At 42.1% G+C, this 12,115-nt stretch overlaps 1 protein-coding gene across 1 annotated transcript in view; it reads right to left on the bottom strand.

Annotated features, from left to right (window-relative positions):
• Positions 1–1,317: 1,317 nt before the first annotated feature.
• SYT1 (synaptotagmin 1) overlaps positions 1,318–12,115 on the bottom strand; it is a 528,733-nt gene continuing 517,935 nt past the window's right edge. The window contains exons 10-11 of the mRNA XM_055342176.1: positions 6,588–6,721; positions 1,318–2,355 (exon numbers count right to left, since the gene is read on the bottom strand). Of these exons, the coding sequence (XP_055198151.1) occupies positions 2,149–2,355; positions 6,588–6,721 (341 nt within the window). The 3' untranslated portion in view covers positions 1,318–2,148. The remainder of the gene's footprint in view (positions 2,356–6,587; positions 6,722–12,115) is intronic.

Here is a 12,115-nt window from a genome sequence, read left to right as displayed (position 1 = left end):
TTGTGCGTCTTCGTTATCTGGGGTTTTTAAGAAAGGATGGGCCATCCACAGAAGAGGGAGAGGCGTCTGTCCCAGCCCCGACGAGATGGCCGTGACCGGGCCGGAAGGCCAAAGGCTTGCCTCTTCTTTGATGAGAAAAGAATAAGGACGGGGAATTCTAGTTTTACCGGGAAACAGCCAACCCCATGTGGGAAGCCTCCCGTCAGCCCTTTTGGAGCTCTCTGTAGTTCTTAAAGAACGTGGCCTGATACCCTAACGTCTGAACGCCAGGCTGACACCTGCTTCCCCTCCGTTCTGTTTTGGTGGCCGTGGGGATGAACCCTCACTCAGGGCCTCGCCGCCGACTGTGGCCTAGGTGTTCAAAGGGGCCCCAGAAGCCAGCGGAGGCGGCGTGAGATAACGGGCTGCCCTTCCACAGAGGGGTTGTCTAGCATAGTGGGGAAAAAGTATGGAATATTGCACAGTGCTTGACAAAATGCTGCGTGTCCCACCCCGGCCTATGTATCTTTCTTGTCCTATGCATAGCTTCTCAGTTCTGAATTGGTCCTTTGTAATGAGAACTGTTTGTGCTACACACACCTTGGGCAGTGCAGTAGAAGGGAATGGCAGTATTGTTACAACATCACTACGGAATAAATTGAGTGCTATCCACTGAGGAAACTACGTGTCTAAGCACACACGGCAGTCACAGTGTTACACAGAGCAGTCCTTGAAGACTCTTATGGAATGACTAGTAGCTTCATAATAGTGCCATTTACTACATAATGACATTGAAAACATTTAAAAACTCCTCCTAAATCAAGCATCTAGTGTACATAAGAGGTTGCTTCAGTTTGCTAGAACTTGTTCTTGGTATTTGTTTCACCTTTGTTTTTTAAAGGACAAATTAAAACTCATTGAAGTAAAAAGAGCATATAAAAAGATCACTAGCTGTCTGTTTTGGCTTAATCGAAGTGCATTCAGAACTATGGCTAATTGTTTGTTTCTTCATCTTCTGATGGGATTACAATACTGTCTGTTTACCACAAAGTACTTTTGTGTAATAAGCACAGATTGCTGTGTTAAAAATATTCTGCATTCCTTCTAATATGGTTTTGTGTAATAAAATATTTCGTTACAAAGTCTAATGTGCAAACCTTTTGGAATTATTATAGGTATGAAATCCGGAACAGAATTCGCAGGATGCACATTTGTATAAAGGTGATAACGGAGAGCTACTTTTTTTTTTCTTTTTAAATAGTCAGGCAATATTTCAGAAATGCTGACTTCTGCCCTCAGCTTCTTCCCACCCGCCCCATCCCCGAACAAATGCACCCCCACACACACACCCATGCACACGCACACACGCACATGAACACCGTCACGTTGTTACTCTATATGCAGTAATGTGAAATCACTGACTCCTGTTAGTTGCTTCCTCTAATGTCAGAGTGAAGCCCTGGTTTTAGCTTTGTAGATATACGTACAGACAGACGCTGTTCTAGTTTGTGGCTATGTTTCCTGGAGGTCAGTCTGGATGCTGCTCAGATCATGCTAATTTGCCTGTGAAGAAATTCTACAAAATTGGATTCACCCACCAAATATGTGGCGTGAGTGTATCTTGGTACTCAAATGATCGATAGAAAGCTCAGGTTTAAGTTGTCCTTTAAGATGTCAGTTTCACTGTACTAGTGCCTTACAGGTTGATATTTTTGCTGGAATGCAGACAATACTATATTTACCATATAATATATTATCGGCTCTCCTATATCTCAGTCAATTTACATAATTTAAAATAGAACATCTTATTAAAAACATCTAGATATACACAGATTAGGAAACGCTTACAACATACAAATACACAAACTAGAAATAAATCTTTAGCATACTGGTATATACAACGGTGTGATACAATAAATAATTTCAGTCATGCTCTATCTACACATCATATTGCTTAAAAGAAGAGTAGATTTGGAGGGCAGTGGCATGATGAAGGGCTTAGGGGCTCTCTACATTTAAATTTGTGCAAATTAAAACAGGATTTGAAGTACCACTGGATTGTGTTAGGAATGCATGGCTGGATAAAATGAAAGGACCCATATTACTGAGGTATTTACAGATACTGGCTAAAGAGCACTATGTGGGCAAACGCAGAAAGGCTTCTCTCCTTTACTTCTTGACCGCCAGCATGGCGTCAACTTCCTCCTCTACCTGTAGGGTGTGCCACTGGGCGATGGGTCGCCTGGGGTTGGCCAGCATGTCTGACCAGTGTCGCAGCTCCGCCCCGGTGCTATTGTAGCCCACAAAGACTTTGCCGATGGCATCGTTCTTGCCAATCTTGTCATAGTCCAAAACAGTTACCACCACTTGCACTTTCTGAAAGAGGACACAAAAGAAACATTAATCATCCAACCCCACAGATAAAGCCCTGTTACAAAGCTGCCTTGAGACCTAAGCGACTGGAAATAAGAACCCATCTCAAAACACCAGGCCAAGACTGAAAATGACTTGAATATGAAAACCCTGGTCCTATCCCTATTTCACCATTATGACATCACCATCATCACCTCCTTCAGCTTCTTCAAAATACTGAATAAATGTTAGATTTTGTCGGGTATTTGGCATAATTCTAGGCCTTTTGCATGAGCTATTCGGTTACTTCTCACAATAGACCTTATTAATATTGCCATTACACAAATAAGATGCTGTGAAGTACCCTGCCTGGGGTCATCTAAGGAATGAGAAGTTTGGTTTTCCTGATGGCTGTAACCCACCATGCCATTCTGTCTTTGTCAACTGCGTCCACCTCTAAGTCCATTTGTTACAACTGTCTCATCAGCAAGATTTCTGGCATTGGTGTTCGGTACAATAATTACATGATTATTGTTGAGTATTAAATGTGACCATACAGTGAAAGTATTTAAAAAAAGTAATAACTAAAGATAATTTCCCCATTTATACATTTCCTCGATAAACATTTGCTGAGTAACTGTTGGGTATCCAGCATTGATCTCAAATGGAAATAACCTTCTGGCCGCACAAGATTTACTTCAGTTATTCCATTACACTGTGAGAGTTTATTTAATAACTTACTTTTTTAAACTGCCTGAATTGATGAAAGCAAACCCATGCCATTACGATATGAAACACGCACTTTTTAAAAGCACATTTTAGTTCTGCTTCCTAAGTAATGGGTTTGCTTAGTCAAAATATGTGATGGCTTTAATCTGGAAACTGAGTGCAGAGATAAAGGAAGAATTCAGAATAAAGTAGAATGCACAACATTTGCAGCCAGAGTTAAAAGGAACAGAAAATATAATGCTGGAAGCCAGGGCCAACTGAAGCTCCTGCTGAGTTATGGCCCTTTTCTGGACTTTGTACTCTGAGGACTGCATTATTGTACCAATGTGCTAAGAGATGGCACCTATGTACATCTTCACATCAGAGAAAATGACCACTTTTGAAAGTGGAACTTAGAATGTAAAATGCAACCCACTGGCAGTAAAGGAAACAAATTCCATCTTCCCTTGTGCCGCCGTGGATTGATTCCATTATCAAGGGCATCATCTATCCACTGGAGGGTATTTGGAATAGAGAACAGAATCACTTTGGTTCTCTGAAAAATTCTCAGAACTTTTCCCAAGCAAATTCATCAGGATGAAATCACATTGCAGGACATGGGGGGTAGGAGCATTAGAGACACTATGCACGAAGGTAACGGGGTTTTAGGAGGTTGGAGCAAATGGTTGGAGTGGGCTTCAACTATTTCACCTAGGAATGTACTGATTAATAGTACTCAAGACAGAATATCCTTCTGAAGGCCTTGGATTAATTTTTCCAGCTGCAAATGTAGTTTATCTATACATTTTTTTTGGGGGGGGATGAGTTATATGTACTTTTGGAAATCAGCATATTTTACTCAAAATATATTTTGTAGGGATAGAGATAGATAGAAAGCAGATAATCTTATATCTTCAGAATAAAGGAAACCCAGACCCCTATTTAACATATAAAAATACTTGTTTGTTTCTCTAGAAAAAGTAAGAAGGCAGTCTCCTGGGGAAAACTAACGAGAGAGAGAGAGAGAGAGAGAGAGAGAGAGAGAGAGAGATAGAAAGACCAAACTGACAAGCATAGGAGGAGGAGGGACAAAGTCAAAGATGGGCTCATTATTTCCATGCCTGACGTACTCTGATGGGTTCAGGTTGTCTCTGTCCTGCTAGAAATTAAATCTTCTATATGCTGCTCCAGAAACTCCACAATATGTCTTATTTTTAACGTGTCTCATTTTAAAGAATATTTTCAAATATTTAAAGAATATTTGAGAGAGAGAGCATGTGCAAGTGCCAGGGGGAGGGGCCGAGGGGGAGGGAGACACAGACTGCCCACTGGGCAGGGAGCCTGATGCCATGACCCGCCCCCCACAACCTCCGGGGAGATCAGGACCTGAGACCTAGTCAGACACTTAAGCAACTGAGCCACCCAGGCGCCCCTTTTCATTTTTAATATATTGACATTTGCTGCAAATTATAGCTGAAAAAGAACATTTACTTTTTTTTAAACAGTTGTAGAATTACAGCTCAAAGAAAGTTTACAATAGGATTTTTCATCACAATATCATGTCTTATATATATTATTTTACAATATTAAAAAATAAAACTTTAGGAGGTTTTAGTTTTGATAGGAGTACGTTCTTAGAACTCAAGGGAAGAGTTCACTGAACTCTTATCTATTGCAAAATAAATTGGAGAAAATTGGATGTCTTAGGGGTTTGCCAGTGGGTCCAAAGCAGTGACCTCACTGGTTCAGGCCAGTAAACAAGTGACTGGGAACAGAAAATCGGTGTCCTCTGCAATGTCATTTACTTATATAACAACTGTTGAAAGTAAACAAGTGTGTGCAATTTGCTACCATGTGAAAATGTATACAAGAAAGGTTATATAAAGACCATGAACCGATGTGAGGATAATGAGATTACTGGTAATTTTTAAAGAACTGTCCTACATAATACAGTAGCTTCTGGTCACATGTAGCTTTTAACATTTTAGTAAATTAAAATTAATAAAGTTCATTGATCACAATAGTAGCCGAGGTGCTCATTACTTACTTGTGGTTGGTGACTACTGTATTGGACCACAGAGATGATAAAACATTTCCATTCTCACAGAGAGTTCTAGTAGACAGCAGTGATTTATATATTGTTTTAATTTTATTGTTAGACATATTTTCTAATAAAATGTTAATTTGGAAAACAGAAAAAATTAGCACTGCGAATAATAGTGATGGAACCATTTACTGAGTGTTCTCTGTTCCAAGAGTTTTTATATGCATAATCTCTCTGATGTGGATTCTATTATTCCTATTTTATATGTGAGGAAATTCTAAGCCTGGGTTTCATTATAAAATGGGGATAATAACCTCTCTCATAAGGTTATTGTAAAGACTCAAAGAGATTATGTATGCAAAGTGCTTAAATTGGGCCTAGGCACATAATATACAATAAATGTAGCTATTATATTAGCTTTCTTCATGGAATAAAAGTATGATTTGTTCATAAGATATTGTATTACTGTATCCTAAATTAGATTACAGATTAAAAGTAAAAATATGCAACTGAAGAATATTTGCTGATTTTTTATATTCTGAACCTTTAGAAATTTCCATGGGGTAGTTTTGATGTCTACCCTTCATTCCTCCTTCTTGTTGTGTTCAAAGTTTTATAGGACTGAAAAGATAGGTCCATATCAATTATTTAATAAAATGTAAAAATAGTATTGCTTTAAGACATTTGGCTTTCTAATATCCAATGTCCATTAAGGATTAGTAAGAAATAGTTGATAGTTATTGGATGTGAACTCTGAATTCTAATAGTCTTACTATGGATAGAAGGTAAGAGAAACTACTATTATTTAAAAATTGCTAAATAATATCATATGCTGTTGTGGGTACATGGAACATCCTGTTTTGAACATGTTATCCACAGATTCCTTTAAAAGATTACTCCCTTTCATGACAATTATTATCTATCAGACTAAGATTTCATCTTTACAAAAATATCCATCCATTCTGACTCAGAAATAGGAAACTAAATTTAAACAACTAAAAATACAACTTAGTCTGATTTTTATATTGTTAATCACCTCTTAATAATGAAAGATTAAACATGCTGCATATTTAGCATCAACCAAAATATTTCCTGTTTATTTATTTATTTATTTATTTATTTATTTATTTATTTATTTATTTATTTACTATAAAACTGTGATAAGGAGAACTCCATACTGTGGCCTGGGAATAAATAGTGAAAGCTCATTTTTCTCTTGGCCTTTTAACCTTTATAGTACTTTTTGAGTTAGCAGAGTTGTTTTTCTACTTTAATTCTGCTCAACAGAATGCCAGCTGTTTTTGGCTGATGAGTCAGCACATCCTAGGCTGTATATTTCATCATTTCCTTCTTGATGTAGCTCGATTGTCAAGGGTGCATGGGAATAAGAATGGCAACTCTAATGAAGGCATGTGTGCTGATCATTTACAAGGTCTGTGTCTTTAACTTCTGTGGTCTGAAGAAATAAAATTGAATGGGAAGACAAAATTATGTTTGACATTACCTGGATTTGCTCAAAGGGTACTTCAAAGCTGAATGACTCATTGTAGTAGGGGTTAAGTGTGTTCTTTTTAATTGTTGTTTTTTTCTTCTTCAGCCTCTTGCCATTCTGCATCAGATGGATCTTCACATAGGGATCTGAAAAACAGAAACAATAACTTCAGGAGATCAGAGATACAAATTTGGATTATAATTTAGTTTTTTTTTTTAAAAAAAAAACTTGAGTATTCCCAACAAGGAAATCATTTTATAGTGCATATTTAATATTTTAAAAAGTTTTCAGCATTCTTTATTGAAAGATTTTATGTAACCTATGGGCCAGACTTTTTGCCACAATATCTCAGTATTTATAGCTGGATTTAGGGAATGAGAGCTGTAGTGTGCTAATAAACCAGCAATTTTGGGGGAAAAGTCTCAACATGTAACATTTGCCAATGTTCATTGCAGAAATACTTTTAGCATGGCTAATTTCAAGCTACTAAATAGTTTAATAACAAGCTTACTAAATCCCTGAGTTATTAACAATTGGCTCTTATGAGCTGGAAAGTACTAATTGTAGCATACCACTGCACGGGAATAGCTCTTGATAGAGAAAAGGCAAAAGAGTCACTTCATGCATTCATTTATTCATTTACTCAGTATTAGCTGGGCCCTAGGGATACAGCTGTGAACAAAACAGATCATTGCTGTTTTCTCGATGGAACTTCTGACTTGGGGAGGGGGGATAGACAGCAGGATGGCAAAGAAATGAAATACATGTGAAATTACAAGTTGACAAGAGTGCTCTAGAAGAACAGAGCAAGAATAGAGGATTGAGAATAGCAGGGGTAGTATGGTGAGCCTAAGGTAGCAGTGGAATTCTTTTTTTTCTTTTCTTTTCTTTTTTTTTTTATTCATGAGAGAAAAAGAGAGAGAGGCAGAGACACAGGCAGAGGGAGAAGCAGGCTCCATGCAGGGAGCCCGATGTGGGACTTGATCCCAGGACTCCAGGATCACACCCTGGGCTGAAGGCAAGCACTAAACCTTTGAGCTACCCAGGGATCCTCTGGAATTCTTATACTTAGATTGCTCAGGTAAGCCCTCTCTCTGGAGGTAACATTTAAACAGAGATTTAGAGGCCATCTTTGTGTGTGTGTGTGTGTGTTTTGCACATGCAGTGATGGGGTGGGGTGTGGGCAGAAAGAGCCAGAGAGATCTATTGATCCAGGACCTGATCATCCCAAGGTAGAGAGTAAGTCAGTGCACAGAGAGTTAAGGAGAAAAGGAGCGGGATCCTCTTAGCAATTTCCCCAAAGCCTCATTATGTAAAGGTAAAGTAATAAGCAAATCAATGGAGATGATTCCCACAGGGTTCTCATTACTGAGGAATGAACGGTGTACCTTCAGGTTACTAAGAACCCACACCTAGGTTTGACAGTAAAATCTGTTTTCTTAAATATTCGTCTGGTTCATATGTAATGCATACTCATTACAGGGAAAATAAAAAAAAAAATCAGAAAACGATGATTATCGAAAAGCAGGGGAAAAAAAATCGAAAAATCATGTAGGATTTTACTCCCCTAAAATAATCAGTGCTAAGCCTTCCAAACTGTCTTTCCTCTCTTTCAGTATGTGTAAAGCTTGGGGAAACTCCACAGATAACCTCGATTAAGGCCCGCATATGTTTAGATGACAACCTTTTCTGGTTTGTAGTTTTCTCAGTACAACAAAATCCCGGTTTATTTTCGGCAGCATTGTTTACACGTACACCAAACAGGCCAAACAGGCCGACAGCAACTTCACAGACCAAAAAAAAAAAAAAAAAACAAAAAACAAAAAAACAAAAACAAAAAAAGGAAAAAAAAGATCTTTTTATCTTTGGCCTCTTGAACCATCTCGTACAAGCCAGCTGTTGATAGGACGGCTAAGTGCAAACGAAAAAAAAAATGTTACCGTAATTCTCAGAGTAAGAGTGTTGAGTGTGTGTGTACGAGTGTTGTTTTCCCCTCTGAGGTTTTTTTTTTTTTTAAGATTTTGTTTATTTATTCATGAGAGACACAGAGAGAGAGAGAGAGAGAGAGACAGAGAGAGGGAGAGACCCAGGGAGGGAGTGGCAGGCCCCACGCAGGGGGCCTACGCGGGTCTCTATTCTGAGACCCAGGGTCACGCTCTGGGTCAAGGCGGCTCTAACCGCCGGGCGGGCCGCCCCGTCCAGGTGGTCACACACGTGGTCACGGCCCAGGCCGCGTCAGGGCTGGTCAGGCGGCCCGAGGGTGGCTGGTCTACCCGAGAGTCTCAAGCGCTGACGTCACTGGTGCGCACGCGTACACGTCGGCAGGCCCGGCGGGCGCAGCTGCCTTCCTGCAGGACCGCGGCAGGCCTCCGGAACCGCGCGTCTCTTCTCCGTCCCTGTGCCACCATCGTATCAAGGTGCGGGCTGTGCGGGCGGAGCGCCTGAGGTCTCTTCCTCCGCCCCGACGTTGACCGTCTAGGAGACTCCGGTCATGGCGGCCTGGTCCTCACCATCCGCCTCCCGCTCCGGGGCGTCCACGTGACCCGCCTCCTCCTCTGCGGCTGCGCCTGGGCCTCCCCGTCGTCATCGCTCTTCCGCCTCGGGCCCCGCCCCCTCCCGCATCTCCCTCACCCTTGTCCTGCCCATCAGCAGGTGCCTCGCTCTCCTGCCCCGCCTCCTGCGTGACGTCCTTCCTCCCGTAGGTGCACGTCTGTCATCTCGCCGCTCGGCGAGACCCCCCCTGCTAGAGTCCCAAACCACGCGAGAGTCCCAAACCACGCGAGAGCTGGAGAGGCCGCCGCCGGGGAGGATACTGCCCCGGACCAGATAAGGTGACCTTCCTTGGAGCCGCCAGTGGGGCTGCACAGGTGGTTTTGATCTTTCTCGTCCCATACGCCGTAGAACCTAATTCCCGAGGGACAGAGACGGTGTCTGCAGGGCCCCCTGGTTACTGACTGAGCGGTGCTTGGAGCCGTTTCAATTTCTGTTGGGTCAACAAGTGGCATGAACTTAGGGCCTCGTGGTCTGGCTGGTCGAGGTCTCCGCGCGAGGAGAGGTCACCTGACGTGGCCCCGAGCCCGCGCACACGGGATGGGAGGTTTGGGGCTTCTGACTGGGGGCTGCGTCCACCCAAGGGGCTCAGAGGGTGCAGATGAAAGGGGGTCTGCAGAAACCAAGCCTGGAGACGAGGAGCCAGCTCCTGCAACTAAGTAGTTGGTCAGTTAAACAACCCACTGTAGGTGATTGCTGATGAAAGGACATCTGCAGAAACCAAGCCTGGAGATGAGGAACTGGCGCCCTCACTAAGTTGTTGGTCAGTTAACCCACTATAGATGATTGCAGACATTTGCAGAAACCAAGACTAGAGACGAGGAACCAGCTCCTGCAACTAAGTAGTTGGTCAGTTAAACAACCCACTGTAGATGGTTGCAGATGAAAGGACATCTGCAGAAACCAAGCCTGGAGACAAGGAACTGGCTCCCTCACTAAGTAGTTGGTCTTAACCCACTGAAGGTGATTGCGGATGAAAGGGGGTCTGCAGAAACCAAGCCTGGAGATGAGGAACCAGCTCCTGCAACTAAGTAGTTGGTCAGTTAAACAAGCCACTGTAGGTGATTGCAGATGAACGGGGAAAGTGTTTTTTTCCACCTGTGAGCCATGTTGCTCTGCACAGCCAGAACTGACTTTGGGTTCAGAGAGCTTGTTTGCTTCCAGTTCCCTGGTGCCTCCATCCAGACCCCTGTGTTCGTGTACAGAGATTGTCCAGCCTCCAGTTGCTTTTTGGCGCTGGCTGAATACTCAGGTACTAAATACCCATAAAGCAATGTGTATGCCTTCCAGGTTCGTGTGTTGGAACTTTATCAGCCGAAGTTACAGCTTGTCTCAAGGGACGTGTGAGGACTACACATTTATTTGTTTAACAGTAAATGACAAGAGAATTCCTGTGCACCTGCCATTGGAGGAAGCAAATGAAAAACCCAACAGGATAATTTCAGATCCAGATACAAGTCCTGATGCGATGTGATTAATGCCTTGGGGAGAACAAGGTCATTTAAGAGAAGGGTGCTCAGCAAGGTCCTCCTTGAGGGGGCCAGGCTTGAGCTAAGAACCAAATGACAGGAAGGAACCGGTCATTTGAAGGTGGGGTGCGCCTTCACCTTGTCTTAGCCAAAAGGAACAGTACCTACAAGGGCCGTAAGGTGCACGTCCTTCTGCATGTTTGTGGAGCGAGAAGGAAGCAAGGGGGATGGGGTCACTGCTGACCTGTCACTTTCATAAGCAGAATCTGCCAGTGTTGACAGTGGTTCAGAGCGATTCTATAATGGCATGATACCGACCAGGGAGGACCGAGGGCTTGGAGAGGAGCAGGTGTGGGATCGCCGTAAATGGGCAGAGTTGGGCTCTTGTCTTTGCAGATTCATCCTGATACAAGTATCAAAGCAGCTTCTTTTGCAGGCGGAATTTCCATCTTAATCGTAATCAAGGCTGGCAGTAACCCAGAGGTCTTGCCCTCCCCTCCCAACTGTGTTGAGATAAAATTGACATGTAATACCGTAACACCATGTAAGCTTCAGGTGTGCAGTGTGATGATTTCATATACATACTTGTTGTGATCACCACGATACATTTAGTTAGCACATCCGTCACATAATTACAGCATTTTTTTTGTATGCGGGGAGAGCATTGAAGCTCCACTCTCTTTAGGGACTTCCAGTTGAACGATACAGCATTGCCAACCATAGTTACCATACTACATGCTAGATGCTCATCTTTCAGGTGTGTACCCTTGGGCCAACATGTCCTCGTTTCCCTCACCCCCTAGCTTGGCAACCACCACCATCCTGTTCTCTGTTTTTCTGAGTGTGGAATTAAAAAAAAATAGATTCCACATGTGAGTGAGATAAAGCAGAATTTGTCTTTCTCTTCTGACTTCTCTTAGCATAATGCCCTCAAGGTCCATCCATGTTGCTGCAAATGGCAAGACTGACTTCCTTTTTTTCTTTTTTAATGGCTGGATAATATTCTAAATCTATGTATATTACATTTCTGTTTTAGAATATTACGTCGAATAATTAGAATTAGTAATATTTAGAGCATTTTATTTATTTTTAAAAGATTTTATTTATTTACTCATGAGAAACAGAGAGACAGAGAGGTAGAGACACAGGCAGAGGGAGAAGCAGGCTCCATGCAGGAAGCCCAACGTGGAACTTGATTCCGGGGTCTCCAGGATCACACCCTGGGCTGAAGGTGGCACTAAACCACTGAGCTACCCAGGCTGCCCAAGCATTTTATTTTTATTTAAATTTATTGTGTATCTTTATATATTCATACTACATCTTCCTTATCCATTCATGCATCAGTGGACACTTAGGTTGTGTCCACATCTTGGCTATTGTGAATAATGCTGCCATGAATATAGGGATGCAGGTCTCTTTGAGATCGTGATTTCATTTCCCTTAGGTGTATGCCCAGAAATAGGATTGTTGGATCATATGGTAGTTTTGTTTTTAATTTTTTTTAAGGAAACTCCATGCCAT

This window comes from Nyctereutes procyonoides, unplaced genomic scaffold (assembly GCF_905146905.1).
Source record: "Nyctereutes procyonoides isolate TBG_1078 unplaced genomic scaffold, NYPRO_anot_genome, whole genome shotgun sequence".
NCBI classification, from domain to species: domain Eukaryota; kingdom Metazoa; phylum Chordata; class Mammalia; order Carnivora; family Canidae; genus Nyctereutes; species Nyctereutes procyonoides.
This window is presented reverse-complemented; position numbering and strand designations above follow the sequence as displayed.